The sequence below is a fragment of the Rhinoraja longicauda genome, chromosome 39 (genome assembly GCF_053455715.1).
Source record: "Rhinoraja longicauda isolate Sanriku21f chromosome 39, sRhiLon1.1, whole genome shotgun sequence".
NCBI classification, from domain to species: domain Eukaryota; kingdom Metazoa; phylum Chordata; class Chondrichthyes; order Rajiformes; family Arhynchobatidae; genus Rhinoraja; species Rhinoraja longicauda.
In genome coordinates, this window is record NC_135991.1 from 6,427,476 (window position 1) to 6,450,945 (window position 23,470).

General features: G+C 50.2%; 1 protein-coding gene across 1 annotated transcript in view; it reads right to left on the reverse strand.

Moving 5' to 3' along the window:
* Window positions 1-4,818: 4,818 nt before the first annotated feature.
* The window catches only part of LOC144611158 (5-aminolevulinate synthase, erythroid-specific, mitochondrial-like), a 25,644-nt gene continuing 6,992 nt past the window's right edge, over window positions 4,819-23,470 (reverse strand). Inside the window, 9 exon segments of the mRNA XM_078430219.1 lie at window positions 4,819-6,596; window positions 8,885-8,889; window positions 10,818-10,886; window positions 10,889-10,976; window positions 11,489-11,656; window positions 11,658-11,687; window positions 11,689-11,755; window positions 14,726-14,894; window positions 20,597-20,776. Coding sequence (XP_078286345.1) covers window positions 6,435-6,596; window positions 8,885-8,889; window positions 10,818-10,886; window positions 10,889-10,976; window positions 11,489-11,656; window positions 11,658-11,687; window positions 11,689-11,755; window positions 14,726-14,894; window positions 20,597-20,776 — 938 coding nt within the window. The 3' untranslated portion in view covers window positions 4,819-6,434.

The window sequence follows — 23,470 nt, forward strand, 5'->3', positions numbered from 1 at the left end:
TTCGGTTTCCTCCCACACTCCAAAGATGTACAGGTATGTAGGTTAATTGGCTGGGTAAATGTAAAAATTGTCTCTAGTGGGTGTAGGATAGTGTTAATGTACGGGGATCACTGGGCGGCACAGACTTGGAGGGCCGAAAAGGCCTGTTTCCGGCTGTATATATATGATATGATATGATGATATGATACAGTGAGTTTCCTCCAATCCCCTCCTCACTGTGATGGAAGGCAAGAATGTATTTTCTCTTCCCCTGCCGTCTTCTCCCGCGGTCAGGCTGTTGAACTTGCCACGTTCCAGGCCACGCCGGACGGTGAAAGGTCCGCAGCGGGCCGACCCAAGCCCCGCGATCCGGGCGCCCTTCGGCCCAACTCGCCCACACCGGCCAACAATGTCCCAGCTGCACTAGTCCCACTTGCCTGCGCTTGGTCCATATCCCTCCAAAGCTGTCCCTGTCTAACTGTTTCTTTAAACAATTGGATAGTCCCAGCCTCAACTACCTCCTCCGGCAGCTCGTTCCGTACACCCACCACCCTCTGTGTGGAAAAGTTACCCCTCAGATTCCTATTAAATCTTTTCCCCTTCACCTTAAACCTTTGTCCTCTGGTACTCGATTCCCCTACTCTGGGCAAAAGACTGTGCATCTACCCGATCTATCCCTGTCATGATTTTGTACACCTCTATAAGATCACCCCTCATCCTCCTGCGCTCCAGGGAATAGAGACCCAGCCTACTCCCTGTAGCTGGAGTTTAGAAGGTTGAGGGAGGACCTCATTGGAACTCACAGAATAATGAACGGCCTAGATAGAGTGGATGTGGAGACGATGTTTCCACTGGTGGGAGAGTCTAGGACCAGAGGACATAGCCTCAGAATCAAAGGGCATTCTTTTAGAAAGAAGGTGAGAAGGAACATCTTGATTAGTGGGTAGTTAATCTGTGGAATTCATTGCCACTGAGGGCTGTGGAGGCCAAGTCAATAGATATTTTAAAGGCAGAGATAGACAAATTATTGATTAGAATGGGTGTCAAGGGTTATGGGGTGAAGGCAGAAAAATGGGGTTAGGAGGCAGAGATAGGCAATAAACAATAGATGCAGGCGCAGGCCATTTGGCCCTTCGAGCCAGCACCACCATTCAATGTGAGCATGGCTGATCATTCTCAATCAGTACCCCGTTCCTGCCTTCTCCCCATACCCCGTGACTCCGCTATCCCTAAGAGTTCTATCTAGCTCTCTCATGAATGCATTCAGAGAATTAGCCTCGACTGCCTTCTGAGGCAGAGAATTCCACAGATGTACAACTCTCTGACTGAAAAGGTTTTTCCTCATCTCCGTTCTAAATGGCCTACCCCTTATTCTTAAACTGTGTGTGGCCCCTGGTTCTGGACTCCCCCAACACTGGGAACATGTTTCCTGCCTCTAACGTGTCCAACCCCTTAATAATCTTATATGATCAGCCATGATTGTATGGCGCTGTGGACCGGATGGGCCAAATGGCCTAATTCTACTCCTATAACTTGTGAACGTATGCTGGAGTAATTCGGCGGGTCAGTCAGCATCTCTGGTAGACGTGGATAGGCGACATTTTGGGTCGGGCCCTCCGTGTCATAGAGTCACACAGCACGGAAACAGGCCCTTCAGCCCAACTTGCCCACGTCAACCAATATGCCCCATCTGCATGAGTCGCACCTGCCCATGTTTGGCCCATATCCCTCCAAACCTTTCCTATCCATATACCCAGGGTTGCCAACTGTCCCGTATTAGCCGGGACAGCCCGTATTTTGGGCTAAATTTGTTTGTCCCGTATGGGACCGCCCTTGTCCTGTATTAGGCCCAGGGGGCGCTGTAGGCTAGACACTGTAGGCCCGGGTTCCGCTGTAGGCCCGGACACTGTAGGCCCGGACAGTGCAGGTAAATGGAGTGTGTTCGGAGAGCGGGGCCAAGTGTGTTCGGCTAATGGAGGTTGCGTAGTAACCCGCCTCCCGGCCCAGGCGGCCGTCATTGGTGGAGCGGGAGCACATAGCCGCTGGCTGGGTGAGGTCACGTGGGGCGGTGATGTCACCTTGTCCCGTATTTGGGAGTTCGATAGTTGGCACCCCTACATATACCTGTTGAAGTGTCTTTGAAATGTTGTCGTAGTACTTGACTCAACCACCTCCTCTGGCAGCTCGTTCCATACACTGAACATCCTCTGTGTGAAAAAGTTGCCCCTCAAGTTCTTATTAAATCTTTCCCCCCTCACCTTAAACCTACATCCTCTGGTTCTTGATTCCCCTACTCTGTGTAAAAGATTGTACATTCAATCTATCTATTCCCCTCGTGATTTTGTACACCTTTATAAGATCACCCCTCACAGTCCTGCACTCCAAGGAATAAAGACCTAGCCTGCTCAACCTCTACCTGCAGCTCAGGCCCTCAAGTCCTGGCAACATCCTTGTAAATCGTCTCTGTTGCCTTTCCACCTTAAAGGCGCATAGAAACAAAGAAAAGTAGAAAATAGGTGCAGGAGGAGGCCATTTGGCCCTTCGAACCAGCACCGCCATTCATTGTGATCATGGCTGATCATCCACAATCAGTAACCCGTGCCTGCCTTCTCCCCATAACCCTTGATTCCACTAGCCCCTCGAGCTCTAACTAACTCTCTTTTTAAATTCATCCAGTTCTAGACTCTCCTACTAGTGGAAACATCCTCTCCACATCTACTGTATCCAACGAAGGTATTTATTCACAAAATGCTGGAGTAACTCAGCAGGTCAGGCGGCATCTCGGGAGAGAAGGAATGGGTGACGTTTCGGGTCGAGACCCTTCTTCAGGAAACGGGGCTTCCCCTCCTCCATTATAGATGAGGCTCACTAGGGTCTCTTCTACATCCCGCAGCTCCCCCTCCCCCCACTCGCAACAAGGACAGAATCCCCCTCGTTCTCACCTTCCACCCCACCAGCCAGCGGATCCAACAAATCATCCGCCAACATTTCCGTCACCTACAACGGGACCCCACCACTGGCCACATCTTCCCATCCCCTCCCCTCTCTGCGTTCCGCAGAGACCATTCCCTCCGTAACTCCCTGGTCCACTCGTCCCTTCCTACCCAAACCATCCCAACCCCGGGCACTTTCCCCTGCAACCGCACGAGATGCAACACCTGTCCCTTTACCTCCCCCCTCAACTCCATTCAAAGACCCAAATTAAAATTACTCTGTGATCTCTACTGTATCCAAGTCTTTCACTATCCTGTACGTTTCAATGAGGTCCCCTTCATTCTTCTAAACTCCAGCGAGTACAGGCCCAGTGCCGACAAACGCTCATCATAGGTTAACCCACTCATTCCTGGGATCATTCTTGCAAGCCTCCTCCAGAGCCAGCCCATCTTTACTCAGATATGGTGCCCATAATTGCTCACAATATTCCAAATGCAGCCTTACCAGCGCCTTTCTGGAGCCTTAACATTACATCCCTGTTTTTCTATACAAGTTATACTGCAGTTGTACAGGGCCCTAGTGAGACCACACTTGGAGTACTGTGTGCAGTTTTGGTGTCCAAATTTGAGGAAGGATATTCTTGCTATTGAGGGCGTGCAGCGTAGGTTTACTAGGTTAATTCCCGGAATGGCGGGACTGTCATATGTTGAAAGACTGGAGCGACTAAGCTTGTATACACTGGAATTTAGAAGGATGAGAGGGGATCTTATCGAAACGTATAAGATTATTAAGGGGTTGGACACGTTAGAGGCAGGAAACATGTTCCCAATGTTCCCAATGTTGGGGGAGTCCAGAACAAGGGGCCACAGTTTAAGAATAAGGGGTAGGCCATTTAGAACTGAGATGAGGAAAAACTTTTTCAGTCAGAGAGTTGTGAATCTGTGGAATTCACTGCCTCAGAAGGCAGTGGAGGCCAATTCTCTGAATGCATTCAAGAGAGAGCTAGATATAGCTCTTAAGGATAGTGGAGTCAGGGGGTATGGGGAGAAGGCAGGAACGGGGTACTGATTGAGAATGATCAGCCATGATCACATTGAATGGCGGTGCTTGCTCGAAGGGCTGAATGGCCTCCTCCTGCACCTATTGCCTATGGTTGAGAAGTCCTCTTGAAATAAATGCAAGCATTGCTTTCTTTACTGCCAATTACAGGGTTTCTTCCGCTGTGAGGCAGCAACTCCACCGGTGCGCTAATGTACTGCCCCAAACGTGAACGGATCGAAAGATACAGCGTTCAGCCAAAACATTATGACCTGATGAGCCAAAACATTATGACCACCTGCCTAATATGCTGTTGGTCCTCCGTGTGCAGCCCCATACGCAGCAGGGTGCGATGCACTGTCTATTGTGACACATTCCTCCCGTGACCACCATTAAAAATTTCTGTGACTTGTGCCACAGTCGACCTTCTGTCGGTTCGGACCAGACGGGATAGCCTTCGTTGCCCTCGCGCATCGATGAGCCTTGGGCGCCCAACACCCTGTCTGTCGCCGGTTTGTGGTTTGGCCCTCCTCGGACCACTGTCGGTCGGTACTCACCACTGCTGACCGGGAGCACCCCACAAGCCTTGTCGTTTCAGAGATGCTCTGACCCAGTCGTCTGGCCATAACAACTTGGCCCTTGTCAAAGTCGCTCAGGTCTTTACTCCTGCCCATTTCTCCAGCATCCAACACGTCAACCTCAAGAACTGACTGTTCACTTGCTGCCTCATATATGCCACCCCTTGACAGGTGACATTGTAACAAGACAATCAATGTTATTCACTTCGCCTGTCAGTGGTCATAATAGTTTGGCTGATCTGTGTATATCTAAAAGATAGGCACACCACTGCAAAATAATTCACTCAGTTCTTTAATAGAGAGGCAAAGCTTGGACAAAGGAAAGCAGTTCAGAAAATAGTTTTTGGCTTTGAGGGGTGAAATGCAATTTAAGATGGTGATCCAAGGAGTTGTAAATTCAGCAGTAAAATATAAGGAGAGGGGCAGAGTAGAGTGTTATACAGAGAAGGAGTATACGTTGTCGTGAGAGGTGTGGGGTGTATCAGTGTTAGAGTGAGGGGGGTTTCAATGTTAGAGTGTGGGGTGTATCAATGTTATGTTGAGGGGGGTACCAGTGTGACAGTGTGGGGTGTATCAGTGTTACAGTGTGGGGCGTATCAGTGTTACAGTGTGGGGCGTGTCAGTGTTACAGTGTGGGGTGTATCAGTGTTACAGTGTGGGGTGTATCAGTGTCACAGTGTGGGGTGTATCAGTATCACAGTGTGGGGTGTGTCGGTGTTACAGTGTGGGATGTATCAGTGTTACAGTGTGGGGTGTATCAGTGTCACTGTGGGGTGTATCAGTGTTACAGTGTGGGGGGTATCAGTGTTACAGTGTGGGGTGGATCAGTGTTACAGTGTGGGGTGTATCAGTGTTACAGTGTGGGGTGTGTCGGTGTTACAGTGTGGGGCGTATCAGTGTTACAGTGTGGTGTGTATCAGTGTTAGAGTGTGGGGTGTATCAGTGTTACAGTGTGGGATGTATCAGTGTTAGAGTGTGGGGTGTATCAGTGTGAGAGTGTGAGGTGTATCTGTGTTACAGTGTGGGGTGTATCAGTGTTACAGTGTGGGGTGTATCAGTGTTACAGTGTGGGGTGTGTCGGTGTTACAGTGTGGGGCGTATCAGTGTTACAGTGTAGGGTGTATCAGTGTTAGAGTGTGGGGTGTATCAGTGTGAGAGTGTGGGGTGTATCTGTTGCAGTGTGGGGTGTGTCAGTGTGAGAGTGTGGGGTGTATCAGTGTTACAGTGTGGGGCATATCAGTGTGGGGTGTATCAGTGTTACAGTGTGGGATGTATCAGTGTTACAGTGTGGGGTGTATCAGTGTTACAGTGTGGGGTGTGTCAGTGTTACAGTGTGGGGTGTATCAGTGTTACAGTGTGGGGCGTATCAGTGTGGGGTGTATCAGTGTTACAGTGTGGGGTGTATCAGTGTTACAGTGTGGGGTGTATCAGCGTTACAGTGTGGGGTGTATCAGTGTTACAGTGTGGGGTGTGTCAGTGTTACAGTGTGGGGTGTATAAGTGTCAGAAAAAAAACTGCAGATGCTGGTTAAAATCGAATGTAGACGCAAAATGCTGGGGTAACTCAGCGGGTCAGGCAGCATCTCGGGAGAGAAGGAATGGGTCGAGACCCTTCTTCAGACTGATGTCAGGGGATGGGGTGTGACAGAGATAGAATGTAGTTGGAGACAGTAAGACTGGTGGGAGAACTGGGAAGGGGAGGGACAGAGAGAGGAAACAGGGACTATCTGAAGTTAGAGAAGTCAATGTTCATACTGCTGGGGTGAAAAAAAGACCAAAAACTATAGGGGTGCATAAGAGTTACGGAGAGGGGTGTATCAGTGTTAAAGCAATGTGCATGGGGTGTATTAGCTACACAGGGCTTTGTTTGATTACTGCCCTGTATTGAACTGCTACAGCCGTCCGATTAGGCACATGCTGTGACGTACTGACCCTTTGCTCCACCGAAATAGGATTGTTCCCATTCGCTCATCAGCTCAAAGTGCAGGGGCTGGTGACAGAAGGTACAGGCTGCCGAAGGCAGGCGTTGGGAGGGGAGCCCAAGGCCATTCCAAGCACCAAGCAGGCTCTCTGCAACGAGAAGATCATTGTGTTGGATCAATCACTGGATTCAAGCGACGGAGGTGGTTCACAAGTTTACAAGATATAAGCTTTCAGAAACATAGAAACATAGAAAATAGGTGCAGGAGGAGGCCATTTGGCCCCTCGAGCCAGCACTGCACAATTCACTGTGATCGCGGCTGACCGTCCACAATCAATAACCCGTTCCTGCCTTCTCCCCATATCCCTTGATTCCGCTAGCCCCTAGAGCTCTATCTGACTCTCTCTCAAATTCATCCAGTGAATTGGCCTCCGCTGCCCTCTGTGGCAGAGAATTCCACAAATTCATAACTGAAAAAGTTTCTTCTCACCTCAGTTTTAAATGGCTTCCCCTTTATTCTTTGACTGTGTGGGCCCTGGTTCTGGACTACCCCAAAATTGGCAAGCTTGACAATATCTTTCCTATAACATGGTGCCCAGAACCGAACACGATACAGACTTACGATGGGGTTGCGTTCCGATAAATGCATCGTAAATCGGAAAATATCGTTAGTCGAAAATGCATTTAATACACCTAACCTACCAAACATCAGAGCCATCACAGAGAGAATCACACTGCCTATGGCTAGCCCGGGAAACAATGAAAGTTCAATATTCGATGAATGGTTTCTGCCTGACGTGTATCGCCTTTGCACCTTCGTGCAATATCGTAAGTCGAAGCATCGTACGTCGAGGAGCATCTGTATTCTAAATGCGGTCACACAAACATGCAAGAATCTATCTACACACTAAAACTCTCGTTTGTTTGTTTGTTTGTTCCTGAACTACAGCCAAAACGGTACACGATAGCGCGACAATTTTAGGCCCACCTTACTCACCGTCATCCCTTTGGTGCTAATGGAAGACGTTTCATTGAAATCAGTGTGATATTTTTAGTTATTCACCTTTTAAAGTTTAAATCTATCTCCTAGGGAGGGAGGGGGAGGGGGAGGGTGGGAGGGAGGATAAGTAGGGTTGAGGGGGATGGAGTTGGGGGTGAGAGGAAGGGGGGTGGGAAGGGGTGTGGAGGGAGGGGGAGGGGAGGAGGAGGGGGGGATGGGAGGGGGGAGGGGGGGAATGGAGGTGTAGAGGGGGTGTGGGAGAGGAGAGGGTGCTGCACCAATGCAGGAGAGGTTTGGGCCCAACGGGACCACTTGGTCTGGTAATGTAATAATAATCCTTCCACCCCATCAGCCATCGCATACAACATATTATCCTCCAACATTTTCGTCACCTCCAACGGGACCCCACCACTGGCCATATCTTCCCATCTCCCCCCCTTTCTGCTTTCTGTAGAGACTGTTCCCTCCAAAGCTCCCTGGTCCACTCGTCCCTCCCCGCCCAAACCACCCCCTCCCCAGGTACTTTCCCCTGCAACCTCAGGAGATGCAACACCTGTCCCTTTACCTCCCCCCTCGACTCAATAGACAATAGACAATAGGTGCAGGAGGAGGCCATTCGGCTCTTTGAGCCAGCACCACCATTCAATGTGATCATGGCCGATCATTCTCAATCAGTACCCCGTACCCCCTGACTCTGCTATCCTTAAGAGCTCTATCCAGCTCTCTCTTGAATACATTCAGAGAATTGGCCTGCACTGCCTTCCGAGGCAGAGATTTCCACAGATTCACAACTCTCTGACTGAAATTTTTTTTCTCATCTCAGTTCTAAATGGCCTACCCCTTATTCTTAAACTGCGGCCCCTGGTTCTGGATTCCCCCAACATTTGGAACATGTTTCCTGCCTCTAACGTGCCCAACCCCTTAATAATCTTATACATTTCGATAAGATCTCCTCTCATCCTTCTAAATTCCAGTGTATACAAGCCTATTCGCTCCAGTCTTTCAACATATGACACTCCCGTCTTTCCGGGAATTAACCTAGTAAACCTACGCTGCACGCCCTCAATAGCAAGAATATCCTTCCTCAAATTTGGAGACCAAAACTGCACACAGTACTCCAGGTGCGGTCTCACTAGGGCCCTGTACAACTGCAGAAGGACCTTTTTGCTCCTATACTCAACTCCTCTTGTTATGAAGGCCAACATTCCATTGGCTTTCTTCGCTGTCTGCTGTACCTTTCATCCAAGGACCCAAACAGTCTTTCCAGGTGAGGCAGACGTTCACCTGCACCTCCTCCAACCTCATCTACTGTATCCGCTGCTCCAGATGTCAACTCCTGTACATCGGCGAGACCACGTGCAGGCTCGGCGATCGTTTCGCTGAACACCTCGGCTCAGCCCATCTCAACCAACCTGATCTCCCGGAGGCTGAGCACTTCAACTCCCCCCTCCCACTCCCAATCTGACCTTTCTGTCCTGGGCCTCCTCCAATGACAGACTGAGGCCCAGCACGAATTGGAGGAACAGCACCTCATATTTCGCTTGGGTAGTTTACACCCCAGCGGTATGAACGTTGACTTCTCCAACTTCATATAGTCCTGGCTTTCCCCCTTCCCAGTTCTCCCGCTAGTCTTTCTATCTCCGATTACAATATTCTTGCTATTGAGGGCGTGCGGCGTTGGTTTACTTGGTTAATTCCCGGAATGGCGGGACTGTCATATGTTGAAAGACTGGAGCGACTAGGCTTGTATACACTGGAATTTAGACGGATGAGAGGAGATTATTAAGGGGTTGGACACGTATAAGATTATTAAGGGGTTGGACACGTTAGAGGCAGGAAACGTGTTCCCGATGTTGGGGGAGTCCAGAACAAGGGGCCACACACAGCTTAAGAATAAGGGGTAGGCCATTTAGAACTGAGATGAGGAAAAACTTTTTCAGTCAGAGAGTTGTGAACCTGTGGAATTCTCTGCCTCAGAAGGCAGTGGAGGCCAATTCTCTGAATGCATTCAAGAGAGAGCTAGATAGAGCTCCTAAGGATAGCAGAGTCATGGGGTATGGGGAGAAGGCAGGAACGGGGTACTGATTGAGAATGATCAGCCATGATCACATTGAATGGCGGTACGTACAGGCTCGAAGGGCCGAATGGCCTCCTCCCGCACCTATTGTCTATTGTCTATTGAGTCGAGGGGGGAGGTAAAGGGACAGGTGTTGCATCTCCTGAGGTTGCAGGGGAAAGTACCTCGGGAGGGGGTGGTTTGGGTGGGACGAGTGGACCAGGGAGTTTTGGAGGGAACAGTCTCTACAGAAAGCAGAAAGGGGAGGAGATGGGAAGATGTGGCCAGTGGTGGGGTCCCGTTGGAGGTGACGAAAATGTCTATTGACTACATCCTGTCTTTGTCCCGCCCCCCTCCCCTGACATCAGTCTGAAGAAGGGTCTCGACCCGAAACGTCGCCCGTTCCTTCTCCCCCCGAGATGCTGCCTGACCCGCTGAGTTACCCCTGGCATGTTGTGTCGACTCTGAAGGGATGATAATAGACAATAGACAATAGGTGCAGGAGGAGGCCATTCAGCCCTTCGAGCCAGCACCGCCATTCAATGCGATCATGGCTGATCACTCTCAATCAGTACCCCGTTCCTGCCTTCTCCCCATACCCCCTGACTCCGCTATCCTTAAGAGCTCTATCCAGCTCTCTCTTGAAACCATCCAACGAACTGGCCTCCACTGCCTTCTGAGGCAGAGAATTCCACACCTTCACCACGCTGTGACTGAAAAAGTTCTTCCTCATCTCCGTTCTAAATGGCCTAACCCTTATTCTTAAACTGTGGCCCCTTGTTCTGGACTCCCCCAACATTGGGAACATGTTTCCTGCCTCTAATGTGTCCAATCCCCTAATTATCTTATATGTTTCAATAAGATCCCCCCTCATCCTTCTAATTCCAGTGTATACAAGCCCAATCGCTCCAGCCTTTCAACATACGACAGTCCCGCCATTCCGGGGATTAACCTAGTGAACCTACGCTGCACGCCCTCCATAGCAAGAATATCCTTCCTCAAATTTGGAGACCAAAACTGCACACAGTACTCCAGGTGCGGTCTCACCAGGGCCCGGTACAACTGTAGAAGGACCTCTTTGCTCCTATACTCAACTCTCTTGTTATGAAGGCCAACATTCCATTGGCTTTCTTCACTGCCTGCTGTACCTGCATGCTTCCTTTCATTGACTGATGCACTAGGACACCCAGATCTCGTTGAACTCCCCCTCCTCCTAACTTGACACCATTCAGACAATAATCTGCCTTTCTATTCTTACTTCCAAAGTGAATAACCTCACACTAATGCACGTGGTTCTGCCGCACTCACCCACAAAAGTGCCCCATCATCCCGGGTTCGTGGTGCGGGGAGGGGGCGAGGCGAAGGAGCTCCTCCCCCCGTGGACGGTCGGGTAGTTGATGGCCTGGACGTAGATGCCGTGCCGTCTCATCATGATGTTGGACAACTCCGTGTTCTTCTCCGCATCGCCCACCTACGGGAGAGACGGGCGGGACTCCATGACAAGTGACCCCTCCTTCTTTCCCCCCACACCCTCTTCCCTCTCCCTCCCCCTTAGCTCATTCCCTCTCTCTCACTCTCACTTCCTCTCTCTCTCTCTCCCTATTTTTCCCCCTCTCTCTCACTGCCTCACTCTCTCATCTCCTCTCTCTCTCTCTCGCTCTCTCTCTCTCTCCTCTCTCTCTTACTCTCTTCTCTCTCTCTCTCACTCATCGCTCTCTCTCAGCTCTCTCTCTCTCTCTCTCACTCTCTCTCTCTCTCTCTCTCTCTCTCTCTCTCTCTCTCTCTTCCGCCTATCCTCCTCCCCTACCCACCCCCTCTCTCTCTCTCTCTCCCTCCCTCCACCCACCCTCTCTCTCTCCTCTCTCTATCTCTCTCTCCTCTCTCTCTCTCTCTCTCTCTCCTCTCTCTTCCCCCCCTCCCCACTCTCTCTGTCCCTCCATCCACCTCCCCTCCCCTCTCACCCTCCCTCCCTCACTCACTCACATGTATGGGGATGATGTGACTGGGGCAGTTGATCACGGGCAGCCCGGCGTCGAGCAACAGGCCTCTGAGGTGTCGGACGTTGCGCTGGTGGGAACGCCTGAGCCGGGCTCCCTCCTCGCCCCGGAGTAACCGCACCGACTCCAGCGCTCCGGCCAACACCATGGGAGGCCAGCGCCGTGGTGAAGATGAAGCCGGCGGCGGTAGGAGCGCACGGCGTCCACCAGCGACGCGGTCCCGGCGATGTAACCTCCCAACGCAGCCGAACGCCTTCCCCTGCAAAAACCGCGACAACGTTGGTCTTTAGACTGGCGCTGCAACCTCCAACTGGACCCGTTGGGCCCAAATCACTCCTGCATTGGTGCCGCACACTCTCCTCCCCCCTCCCCTCCAGGTTAATTCTCAACCCCCTCCTCCCCCCTTCCTCTCCTCCTACCTCCCCCTCCTCCCCCTTCCACCTGCTCCCTCCCTCTCTCCTGCCTCATCTCCACCCCCCCTCCCAAACCCCTCCCCATCCCCCTCCCCCCATCTCCTCCCTCCCGCCTCCTCCACCTCCTCCCTCCTCACTCCACCCCCTCCTCCCCCTTCCACCTCCTCCTCCCCCCCGCACCCCACCCCCTCCTTCCCCTTCCTCCTCACTCCACCCCAGTCCCCCCCTCCCCCCATCTCCCCCTGCACCCCACCCCTCCTCCCCCTACCTCCTCCCCCCGCAATCCACCCCCCTCCTCCCCTTTCCTCCTCCTCCTCCTCCCTCGCACTCCACCCCACGGGGTACTGATTGAGAATGATCGGCCATGATCACATTGAATGGCGGTGCTGGCTCGAAGGGCGAATGGCCTCCTCCTGACCTATTGTCCATTGTCCCCCCACTCCAAAGACGTACAGGTATGTAGGTTAATTGGCTGGGCAAATGTAATTTTTTTTTAAAATTCCCTAGTATGTGTAGGATAGTGTTAATGTGCAGGGATCGCTGGGCGGCGCGGACCCGGTGGGCCGAAGGGCCTGTTTCCGCGCTGTATCTCTAAATCTAAATCTAAATCTAAAATCTCCCACTCCTCCCCCCTTCCCTCCCCCCCTTCCTCCTCCTCCCTCCCCCTCCCCTCCCCACTCCTCCCCCCTCCCCCCATCCCCTCCCACATCTCCCCTTCCCCCGCCCCATCCCCCTCCCTTTCCCCTCCGCTTCCCCTCCCCCCCGCACTCCAATCGTCAATCCCCCTTACCTTCTCCTCCCCTCCCCATCCCCCCCTCTCCCTACCCGCTTCCGCTACCCCATCTCGACCCCCCCTCCCTCGCCATCCCCCATCTCCCCTTCCCCCGCCCCTCTCTCCCTCCCCCTTTCCCGTCCCCCACTCCACCCCCTTCAATCCTCTATCCCCTCCACCTACCCGCTTCCCTCCCCCGCATTCCACCCCCTCAACCCGCCCTTATCCTCCCTCCCCAGGAGATAGATTTAAACTTTAAAACGTGATTAACTTAAAAATATATAACACCGATTTCAATGAAACTTCTTCCATTAGCACCAAAGGGAGTAAGGTGGGCCTAAAATTGTCGCGCTATCGTGCACCGTTTTGGCTGTAGTTCAGGAACAAACAAACAAACAAACAACCGAGAGTTTTAGTATATAGATATAAAATTCTTAAAGGATTGGACAGATAGCAAAGAGATAGCAAATTGGCGTCATGGAAGGAAGCAGAGGGTGATGGCGGAAGGTTGCTTCTCGGACTGGAGGCCTGTGACTAGTGGTGTGCCTCAGGGTTCGGTGCTGGGCCGTTACTGTTTGTCATCTACATCAATGATTTGGATGAGAACAGACACGATTAGCAAGATTAGCAGTGTTTGCTGATGATACAAAAGTGAGTGGTTTTGCAGGTAGCGAAGATGGTTGTGAACGATCACAGAAGGATCTAAATCGATTGGCCAGATGGGCGGAGGAATGGTTGATGGCATTTAATACAGAGAAGTGTGAGGTGTTGCATTTTGGGATGTCTAACAAGGGCAGGACCTACACTGTGAATGGTTGGGCTCTGGGGAGTGTTGTCGAGCAGAGGGATCTAGGAGTACAGGTGCATGGTTCCTTGAAGGTCGAGTCGCAGGTGGATAAGGTGGTCAAAAAGGCTTTAGTCACTTTGGCCTTCATCAGTCAGAGTATTAAGTGTAGAAGTTGGGAGGTCATGTTGCAGTTGTATAAGACGTTGATGAGACCGCATGTAGAATGTTGTGTTCAGTTCTGGGCACCATGTTTTTGGAAAGATATTGTCAAGCTTGAAAGGGTTCAGAAAAGATTTACGAGGATGTTGCCACGACTAGAGGGTGTGAGCTATAGGGAGAGGTTGAGTAGGCTGGGTCTCTATTCCATGGAGCGCAGGAGAATGAGGGGAGGTCTTATAGAGGTATACAAAATCATGAGAGGAATAGATCGGGTAGATGCACAATCTTTTACCCAGAGTAGGTGAAACAGGGACCAGAGGACATAGGTTCAAGGCGAAGGGGAAAAGATTTAATAGGAATCCGAGGCGTAACGTTTTCACACAGAGGGTGGTGGGTGTATGGAACAAGCTGCCAGAGGAGGTACTCGAGGCTGGGACTATCCCATAGTTTAAGAAACAGTTGGACAGGTACATGGATAGGGACAGGTTTGGAGGGTAATGGAATGGGTGTATGGAACAAGCTGCCAGAGGAGGTAGTGGAGGCTGGGACTATCCCATAGTTTAAGAAACAGTTGGACAGGTACATGGATAGGACAGGTTTGGAGGGTAATGGGATGGGTGTATGGAACAAGCTGCCAGATGAGGTAGTCGAGGCTGGGACTATCCCGTAGTTTAAGAAACAGTTGGACAGGTACATGGATGGGACAGGTTTGGGGGGTTATGGACCAAGCGCAGGCAAGTGGGACTGGTGCAGCTGGGACATTGTTGGCCATGTAGGTATGTAGGTTAATTGGCTGGGTAAATGTAAAAATTGTCCCTAGTGGGTGTAGGATAGTGTTAATGTACGGGGATCGCTGGGCGGCACGGACTTGGAGGGCCGAAAAGGCCTGTTTCCGGCTGTATATATATGATATGATGATATGATGATATGATCACAATGAATTGCGGCGCTGCCTCGAAGGCCCAAATGGCCTCCTCCTGCACCTGATTTCTATGTTTAACTAAGTTAACCGAATAGTGAAAGGTCTGGTCAGAATGAATGTGGAGAGGACGCTTCCACCGGTGGGGGCAGTCGAGGAAGATTGGCGCTGACTTACCGAGGGTTCCCGAGACGATGTCCAACTTGTGCTGGATGCCGTCCCGCTCGCCGATGCCCGCGCCTTCACGCCCGTACAGTCCCACCGCGTGCACCTCGTCCACGAACGTGATGGCCCCGTACTTGTGAGCGACGTCGCACAACTCCTCCAGGGGGCTGATCGCTCCTGGGCGACAGAAAACAGAAAAAACCCTCACGGAGTGCTTGAAGGGCGACTGGGCAATGGGTGGCGCACAGCGTCGCAGTCAGATACCGGTATGTGTTTGGAGTGTGGGAGGAAACCGAAGATCATGAAATTGTATAAAAACCACGAGAGGAATAGATCGGGTAGATGCGCGGAGTCTCTTGCCCAGAGTATGGGAACGAGGACCAGAGGACATAGATGAAGGGGAAAAGATTTGATAGGAACCTGAGGGTTAACCTTTTAGACAATATACAATAGGTGCAGGAGTAGGCCATTCGGCCCTTCGAGCCAGCACCACCATTCAATGTGATCATGGCTGATCATTCTCAATCAGTACCCCGTTCCTCCCTTCTCCCCAAACCCCCTGACTCCGCGATCCTTAAGAGCTCTATCCAGCTCTCTCTTGAATGCATTCAGAGAATTGGCCTCCACTGCCTTCAGAGGCAGAGAATTCCACAGATTTACAACTCTCTGACTGAAAATGTTTTTCCTCATCTCCGTTCTAACCCCTTATTCTTAAACTGCGGCCCCTTGTTCTGGACTACCCGAACATTGGGAACGTGTTTCCTGCCTCTAACTTGTCCAACCCCTTAATAGTCTTATATGTTTCGATAAGATCTCCTCTCATCCTTCTAAATTCCAGTGTATACAAGCCTAGTCGCTCCAGTCTTTCAACATATGACAGTCCCGCCATTCCGGGAATTAACCTAGTAAACCTAAGCTGCACGCCCTCAATAGCAAGAATATCCTTCTCCAATTTGGAGACCAAAACTGGATACAGTACTCCAGGTGCGGTCTCACTAGGGCCCTGTACAACTGCAGAAGGACCTCTTTGCTCCTATGCTCAACTCCTCTTGTTACGAAGGCCAACATTCCAGTGGCTTTCTTCACTTTTCACGCAAAAGGTGGTGGGTGAATGGAACGAGCTGCTGGAGGAGGTCGTTGAGGCTGGGACAATCCCAACGTTTAAGAAATAGTTAGACAGGTACATGGATAGGACATGTTTGAAGGGATATGGCTCAAATGCAGGCTGGTGGGACAAATGTAGCTTTGATAAGTTGGCCGTTGTGGGACGTTGGGCCGAAGGGCCTGTTTCCACACTGTATCAGTCACTCTATGACTATTATGAGTCAGTTTCTCCGAGAATACCCCCATGGTCACGGGGAGAAGATACAAACTCCGTACAGACAGCACCAGTGGTCGGGATCGAAACCGGGTCTCTGGCGCTGCAAGCGCTGTAATAGACAATAGACAATAGGTGGAGGTGGAGGCCATTCGGCTCATCGAGCCAGCACCGCCATTCAATGTGATCATGGCTGATCATTCTCAATCAGCACCCCGTTCCTGCCTTCTCCCCATACCCCCTGACTCCGCTATCCTTAAGAGCTCTATCTAGCTCTCTCTTGAATGCATTCCGGTAAGGCAGCAACTCTACCGCTGCGCCACCATGGCCGAGCGGAGGGGTGATAGGGAGGAGAGGGAAGTTCATCTCGGTTTCACAGGGCAACCTCCATTTTTAAAAATTAATCAAAAATATTTCTTCAAATATTGCAATAATATATACAATACAATAAAACCAAATCAGAACCCACCACCATAATGCAAGACAAACAATAAACTATTATACAACTTTCTTATAGACAATAGACAATAGGTGCAGGAGGAGGCCATTCGGCCCTTCGAGCCAGCACCGCCATTCAATGTGATCATGGCTGATCATTCTCAATCAGTACCCCGTTCCTGCCTTCTCCCCATACCCCCTGACTCCGCTATCCTTAAGAGCTCTATCTAGCTCTCTCTTGAATGCATTCAGAGAACTGGCCTCAACTGCCTTCTGAGGCAGAGAATTCCACAGATTTACAACTCTCCGACTGAAAAAGTTTTTCCTCATCACAGTTCTAAATGGCCTACCCCCTATTCTTAAACTTAAACTACCCCTTGTTCTGGACTCCCCCAACATTGGGAACATGTTCCCTGCCTCTAACGTGTCCAACCCCTTAATAATCTTATACGTTTCGATAAGATCTCCTCTCATCCTTCTAAATTCTTCTCTCCATTCCTTCTCTCCAGAGATGCTTCCTGACCCGCTGAGTTACTCCAGCATTTTGTGACACATACAACTATCTTACACTTCATGTCAAATAAAATCACAATGGCAGTGCATTTGGAAAACGTCAATTTGTAACCTCATTAAAGTATTGGACAAGAGAGCTTAACTGAAGAAGTGTTTGTATGAAGAACTGGCCACCAGAGCCAAGCAGTAATTGTTCAAGTCTGACCCCAAAGCCCAAGTAAAATTGGAATGCGAGAAAACTTTTATTTGGCCTCAAACATTTGTTGTACAAAGAAAAATGGTTGCAATTGTTGAAATCCCAAATGTATTAATCCTAGAACATTGTTGCAATAATAACCCAGTACAGAGACTGTTGTCCAAATATTGTCAGCTGCTTCATCATTGCACTCTATGTGAATGTTTGTGATGAATGTACAGCATTCAGTGTCATTTGTGACCCTTTAGATAACAAAATCGAGCTCACTTGTAACAGAATTAAATAAATGGCTAATAATATTCATAGCAGGCAATGACTGTAACCAGCAAAAAAACCTCTCTTTCCGGTGCCCAGCGGAACCGGAAATCCCCCAGGGTGACATGGGCAGCGCGTAGACCCGCTCTAACACCACCCGGGCGCGGACGTAACCTCGGACAAGGGGCAGGCAGCTGGCTCGGGCAGAGTCCTCTTCCGCCTGGCGCCGTGACTCGCGGAGGGCCAGCTTGGCCAGGCCCAGCAGCAACCCAACCACTACCTGCCTTGTATACTCTGGAAATTAGAAGGCTGAGAGGGGATCTTATTGAAACAGATAAGATTATTAAGGGATTGGACACGCTACGGGCTGGAGTTTAGAAGGATGAGAGGGGATCTCATAGAGACATATAAAATTATAAAAGGACTGGACAAGCTAGATGCAGGAAAAATGTTCCTAATGTTGGGGGAGTCCAGAACCAGGGGCCACACAGTCTAAGAATAAAGGGGAGGCCATTTAAATCTGAGGTGAGAAAAAACTTTTTGACCCAGAAAGTTGTGAATTTGTGGATTTCTCTGCCACAGAGGGCAGTGGAGGCCAAATTACTGGATGAAATTAAGAGAGAGTTAGATAGAGCTCTCGGGGCTAGTGGAATTAAGGGATATGGGGAGAATGCAGGCACGGGTTACTGATTGTGGACGATCAGCCATGATCACAACGAATGGCGGTACTGGCTCGATGGGGCAAATGGCTTCCTCTGCACCTAGTTTCTATGTTTCTATTATTAAAGCTAATACATACAGGTTTGCAGGTTAACATGTTCCCGATGTTGGGGGAGTCCAGAACCAGGGGCCACAGTTTAAGAATAAGGAATTAGGCTATTTAGAACGGAGATGAGGAAAACCCTTTTCACTCAGAGAGTTGCGATGCCGTGGAACTCTCGGCCTCAGAAGGCAGTGGAGACCAATTCACTGGATGCTTTCAAGAGAGAGTTAAATAGTGCTCTTAGTGATTGTGGAGTCAAGGGATATGGGGAGAAGGCAGGAACGGGGTAAGGATTGTTGATGATCAGCCATGATCACGGTGAATGGCGGTGCTGGCTCGAAGGGCCGAATGTCCTACTCCTGCACCTATTGTCTGTTGTTTATTGTCTATTGACCAGCGATCACCCCATACATTAACACTACACACACACACACACACACACACACACACTAGGGACAATTTACATTTATACCAAGCCAATTAACATGCAAACCTGTATGTATTAGCTTTAGTTAATACGAAGTTCAATTTAGCTTTAGTTTAGTTTAGAGATACAGCGCGGAACTGGCCCTACGGCCCACCGAGTCCACGCCGACCAGCGATCCCCGCACACTAACACTATCCTACACACACTAAGAACAATTTGCATTTATACCAAGCCAATTAACCTGCAAACCTATACGTATTTGGAGTGTGGGAAGAAATCGAAGATAATAGACAATAGGTGCAGGAGGAGGCCATTCGGCCCTTTGAGCCAGCACCTCCATTCCATGTGATCATGGCTGATCATTCACAATCAGTACACCGTTCCTGCCTTCTACCCATACGCCCTGACTCCACTATCTTTAAGAGCTCTATCTGGCTCTCTCGAAAGCATCCAGAGAATTGGCCCCCACTGCCTTCTGAGGCAAAGAATTCCACAGATTTACAATCCTCATCTCCGTTCGAAATGGCCGACCCCTTATTCTTAAACTGTCGCCCCTGGTTCCCAACATTGGGAACATGTTTCCTGCCTCTAACGTGTCCAATCCTTTCATAATCTTATATGGTTCAATACGATTGCAGGGTGACTTGGACAGGTTGTGTGAGTGGGCGGATGCATGGCAGATGCAGTTTAATGTGGATAAGTGTGAGGTTATCCACTTTGGTGGTAAGAATAAGAAGACAGATTATTATCTGAATGGTGTCAAGTTAGGAAAAAGGGACGTACAACGAGATCTGGGTGTCCTAGTGCATCAGTCAGTGAAAGGAAGCATGCAGGTACAGCAGGCAGTGAAGAAAGCCAATGGAATGTTGGCCTTCATAACAAGAAGGCCCAACTTACCCACAACCGCCAACTTATCCCAGCTACATTTGTCCCACCTGCGTTTGGTCCATATCCCTTCAAACATGTCCTAGCCATGTCTAACTATTTCTTAAACGTTGGGATTGTCCCAGCCTCAACGACCTCCTCCAGCAGCTCATTCCATACACCCACCACCTTTTGCGTGAAAAGTGAAGAAAGCCAATGGAATGGTGGCCTTCATAACAAGAGGAGTTGAGTATAGGAGTAAAGAGGTTCTTCTGCAGTTGTACAGGGCCCTAGTGAGACCGCACCTGGAGTACTGGGTGCAGTTTTGGTCTCCAAATTTGAGGAAGGATATTCTTGCTATTGAGGGCATGTAGCGTAGGTTTACTAGGTTAATTCCCGAAATGGCGGGACTGTCGTATGTTGAAAGACTGGAGCGACGAGGCTTGTATACACTGGAATTTAGAAGGATGAGAGGGGATCTTATGGAAACATATAAGATTATTAAGGGGTTGGACACGTTAGAGGCAGGAAACATGTTCCCAATGTTGGCCGAGTGCAGAACCAAGGGCCACAGTTTAAGAATAAGGGATCGGCCATTTGGAACGGAGATGAGGAAAGCATTTTCAGTCAGAGAGTTGTGAATCTGTGGAATTCTCTGCCTCAGAAGGCAGTGGAGGCCAATTTTCTGAATGCATTCAAGAGAGAGCTAGATAGAGCTCTTAAGGATAGCTGAGTCAGGGGGTATGGGGAAAAGGCAGGAACGGGGTACTGATTGAGAACGATCAGCCATGATCACATTGAATGGTGGTGCTGGCTCAAAGAGCCGAATGGCCTCCTCCTGCACCTATTGTCTATTGTCTGTTGTCTATTGTAAGATCTCGAAAACCAAAGATTTGAAAGGTCACCTATCCATTTTGTCACCTATTGTCTATTATCTATTGACATGTTCGGCCCGACCCTCTCTCCCCTTTGCACAGGGTGTCCAAAGATGAGGATGGTGGAGCCAGAAGGCAAGGAGTAGCCGCTTTAGATATTGGAACAGGGGCTGCAACCTCACACACTGCATGCAGACGTGGAACACAGACTCGTCCAGCCCGCAGCTTACCGTCCATGGAGTGCACCGTCTCGAATGCGACGATTTTAGGCGTCTTCGGGTCCGACTCCCTCAACAGTTGTTCCAAATGCTGGGCGTCGTTATGCCGGAAGACGTACTTGGGAACGCCGCTGTTCCTGATGCCCTGGATCATGGACGCGTGGTTCCCTGCGTCGGAATAAAACTCGCACCCTGCGGAGCACAAAAACCGGCTCACAAGTGGCCTGCTTCTCGGGGATTCGGACAAGCCCAGGACTGGAGGGGCCTGGGCTACAGGGAGAGGTCGAGCAGGCTGGGACTCTATCGTTGGAGCGCAGGAGAAGGGCGATTCTATAGTTTATAAAATAATGAGAGGAATAGAGGCACAGAGTCTCTTGCCCAGAGTCCTTTCTTACTCTTTATTTTTCTCTGTCTGTCCTGAGATTTCCTTTTCTAATCTTCTGTCTGTCTGTCTGTCTGTCTGTCTGTCTGTCTGTCTGTCTGTCTGTCTGTCTGTCTGTCTGTCTGTCTGTCTGTCTGTCTGTCTGTCTGTCTGTCTGTCTGTCTGTCTGTCTGTCTGTCTGTCTCTCTCTCTCTCTCTCTCTCTCTCTCTCTCTCTCTCTCTCTCTCTCTCTCTCTCTCTCTCTCTCTCTCTCTCTCTCTCTCCAGCCAATGTTCTCTCTCTTTCCTGCCTATTTCTCTCACTTTCAACTTCCTGTTTCCTCTTTATCACCTCTCCTTCCACATTCTTCTTTCCCGTCTTCCTATTCTTTTCTTTCTCTCCTTCCAGTTTTATCTCCCTTCTTTCTCTTTCACATTCTCTTCTCTGCCACTCTTTGTTCTTTTCTTCTTCCTATTTTTTCTTTCGATTTCCAGTTTCCCTCTCCACTTTCTAGTTTTCTCTTTCTTTTCTCTATCGTTCTTTTCTTTTCTCCTTTCCCCCCTTCACCTTCCGTTTCTCTTTAACCTTCCTTCCTTTACGCACTTTCTCTCTCTTTTCTCATTTCTTTTTCTTTATTCTTCCTATTCTTTTCTCCAGTTGCAGTTGTATAAGACGTCGGTGAGGCCGCATTTAGAGTATTGTGTTCAGTTCTGGGTACCTTGTTATAGGGAAAATGTTGTCAAGCTGGAAGGGGTACAGAGAAGATTTACGAGGATGTTGTCAGGACTCGAGGGTCCTGAGCTTCAGGGAGAGGTTGGGGCAGGCTGGGACTCTATTCCTTGGAGCGCAGGAGGATGAAGGGCGATCTTATAGAGGTGCACAAAACCACGTGAGGAATAGATCGGGTAGATGCACAGAGTCTCTTGCCCAGAGTAGGGTAATCGAGGAGCAGAGCACATAGGTTTCAGGTGAAGGGGCAAAGAGTGAATAGGAATCTGAGGGGGTCGCCATCTACACCTCACGCTGCCTCGGCAAGGCCAGCAACATAATCAAGGACAAGTCGCACACCGGCCACTCTCTCTTCTCTCCTCTCCCATTGGGCAAAAGGTACAGAAGTGTGGAGTGGCATACCTCCAGATACAGGGTCAGTTTTTTTCTGGGCTGTTATCAGGTAACTGGACCATCCTACTAACAACTGGAGAACGGTCCCTAACTATTGTCTACTTCATTGGAGAGCCTCTGACTATCTTTGATAGGACTCTACTGGCTTTATCTTGCAATACTGAAAGTAAGCATGCAGGTTCAGCAGGCAATGAAGAAAATTAATGGCATATTGGCCTTCATAACGAGAGGATTTGAGTACAGGAGTAAAGACGTCCTTCTGCAGTTGCACAGGGCCTTGGTGAAACCATATTTGGAGTATCGTGTGCAATTTTGGTCTCCTAATTTGCTATTGAGGCAGCGCAGCGTAGGTTCACCAGGTTAATCCCCGGGATGGCGAAACTGTCATATGAGGAAAGATTGGAAAGACTGAGCTTGTATTCACTGGAGTTTAGAAGGATGAGAGGGGGTCTTATGGAGACGTACAAAATTATGAAAGGACTGGACAAGCTGGATGCAGAAAAAATGTTCCCAATGTTGGGGGAGTCCAGAACCAGGGGCCACACAATCTATGAATAAAGGGGAGGCCATTTAAAACTGAGATGAGAAAAAACTTTTTCACCCACAGAGTCGTGAATTTGTGGAATTCTCTGCTACAGAAGGCAATGGAGGCCGTTTCACTTGATGAATTGAAAAGAGGGTTAGATAGAGCTTTAGGGGCTAGCGGAATCAAGGGGGTATGGGGAGCAGGCAGGCACGGGTTAATGATTGTGGACGATCAGCCGTGATCACAATGAATGGTGGTGCTCGCTCGAAGGGCTAACTGGCCTCCACCTGCACCTATTTTCTATATTTCAATGTTTCTATCTCCGTCCCTCCCTCTCCCGCTCCTCCCCACCCACCCCTTCTCCCACCCACTCCCCACACTCCCCTCCCACGTAATCCTGTCCACCCACCCCTTTCCACCCGCCACCTCACCGCACTTGCCTCCCTCTCCCCACTCCGTCCCTACGAACCCACCTCTCCCACCTTCCCCCACCCCTCTCACCACATCTCCCTCTCTTCCTCTCCCTTGCCCTCACTCCTCACCCAGCCACCTCTCCCTCCCTCTCCATCCCCACCCACCTACCTCTCCGTTCCCCCACTCACACACCCCTCCCTCCCCAACCACCTCTCCTTCTCTTCCCCCTCTCTCACCATCCCCCCTCTCCCCTCCCTCCCCCTTCCCCACTACCCTCTACCACCCCTCCCGTCCATCCACCTCACCCCCCTCTTCCTCCCTCCCCCCACACACTCCACTCTCCGCCCCCACCCACTTCACTCCCCTCTCGCTCCCCTCCCCTTGACCCCTCACCGCCACTCCCCTTCTCCCCTCCCTCCCTCCCTCCCTCCCTCCCTCCCTCCCTCCCCTCCCTCCCTCCCTC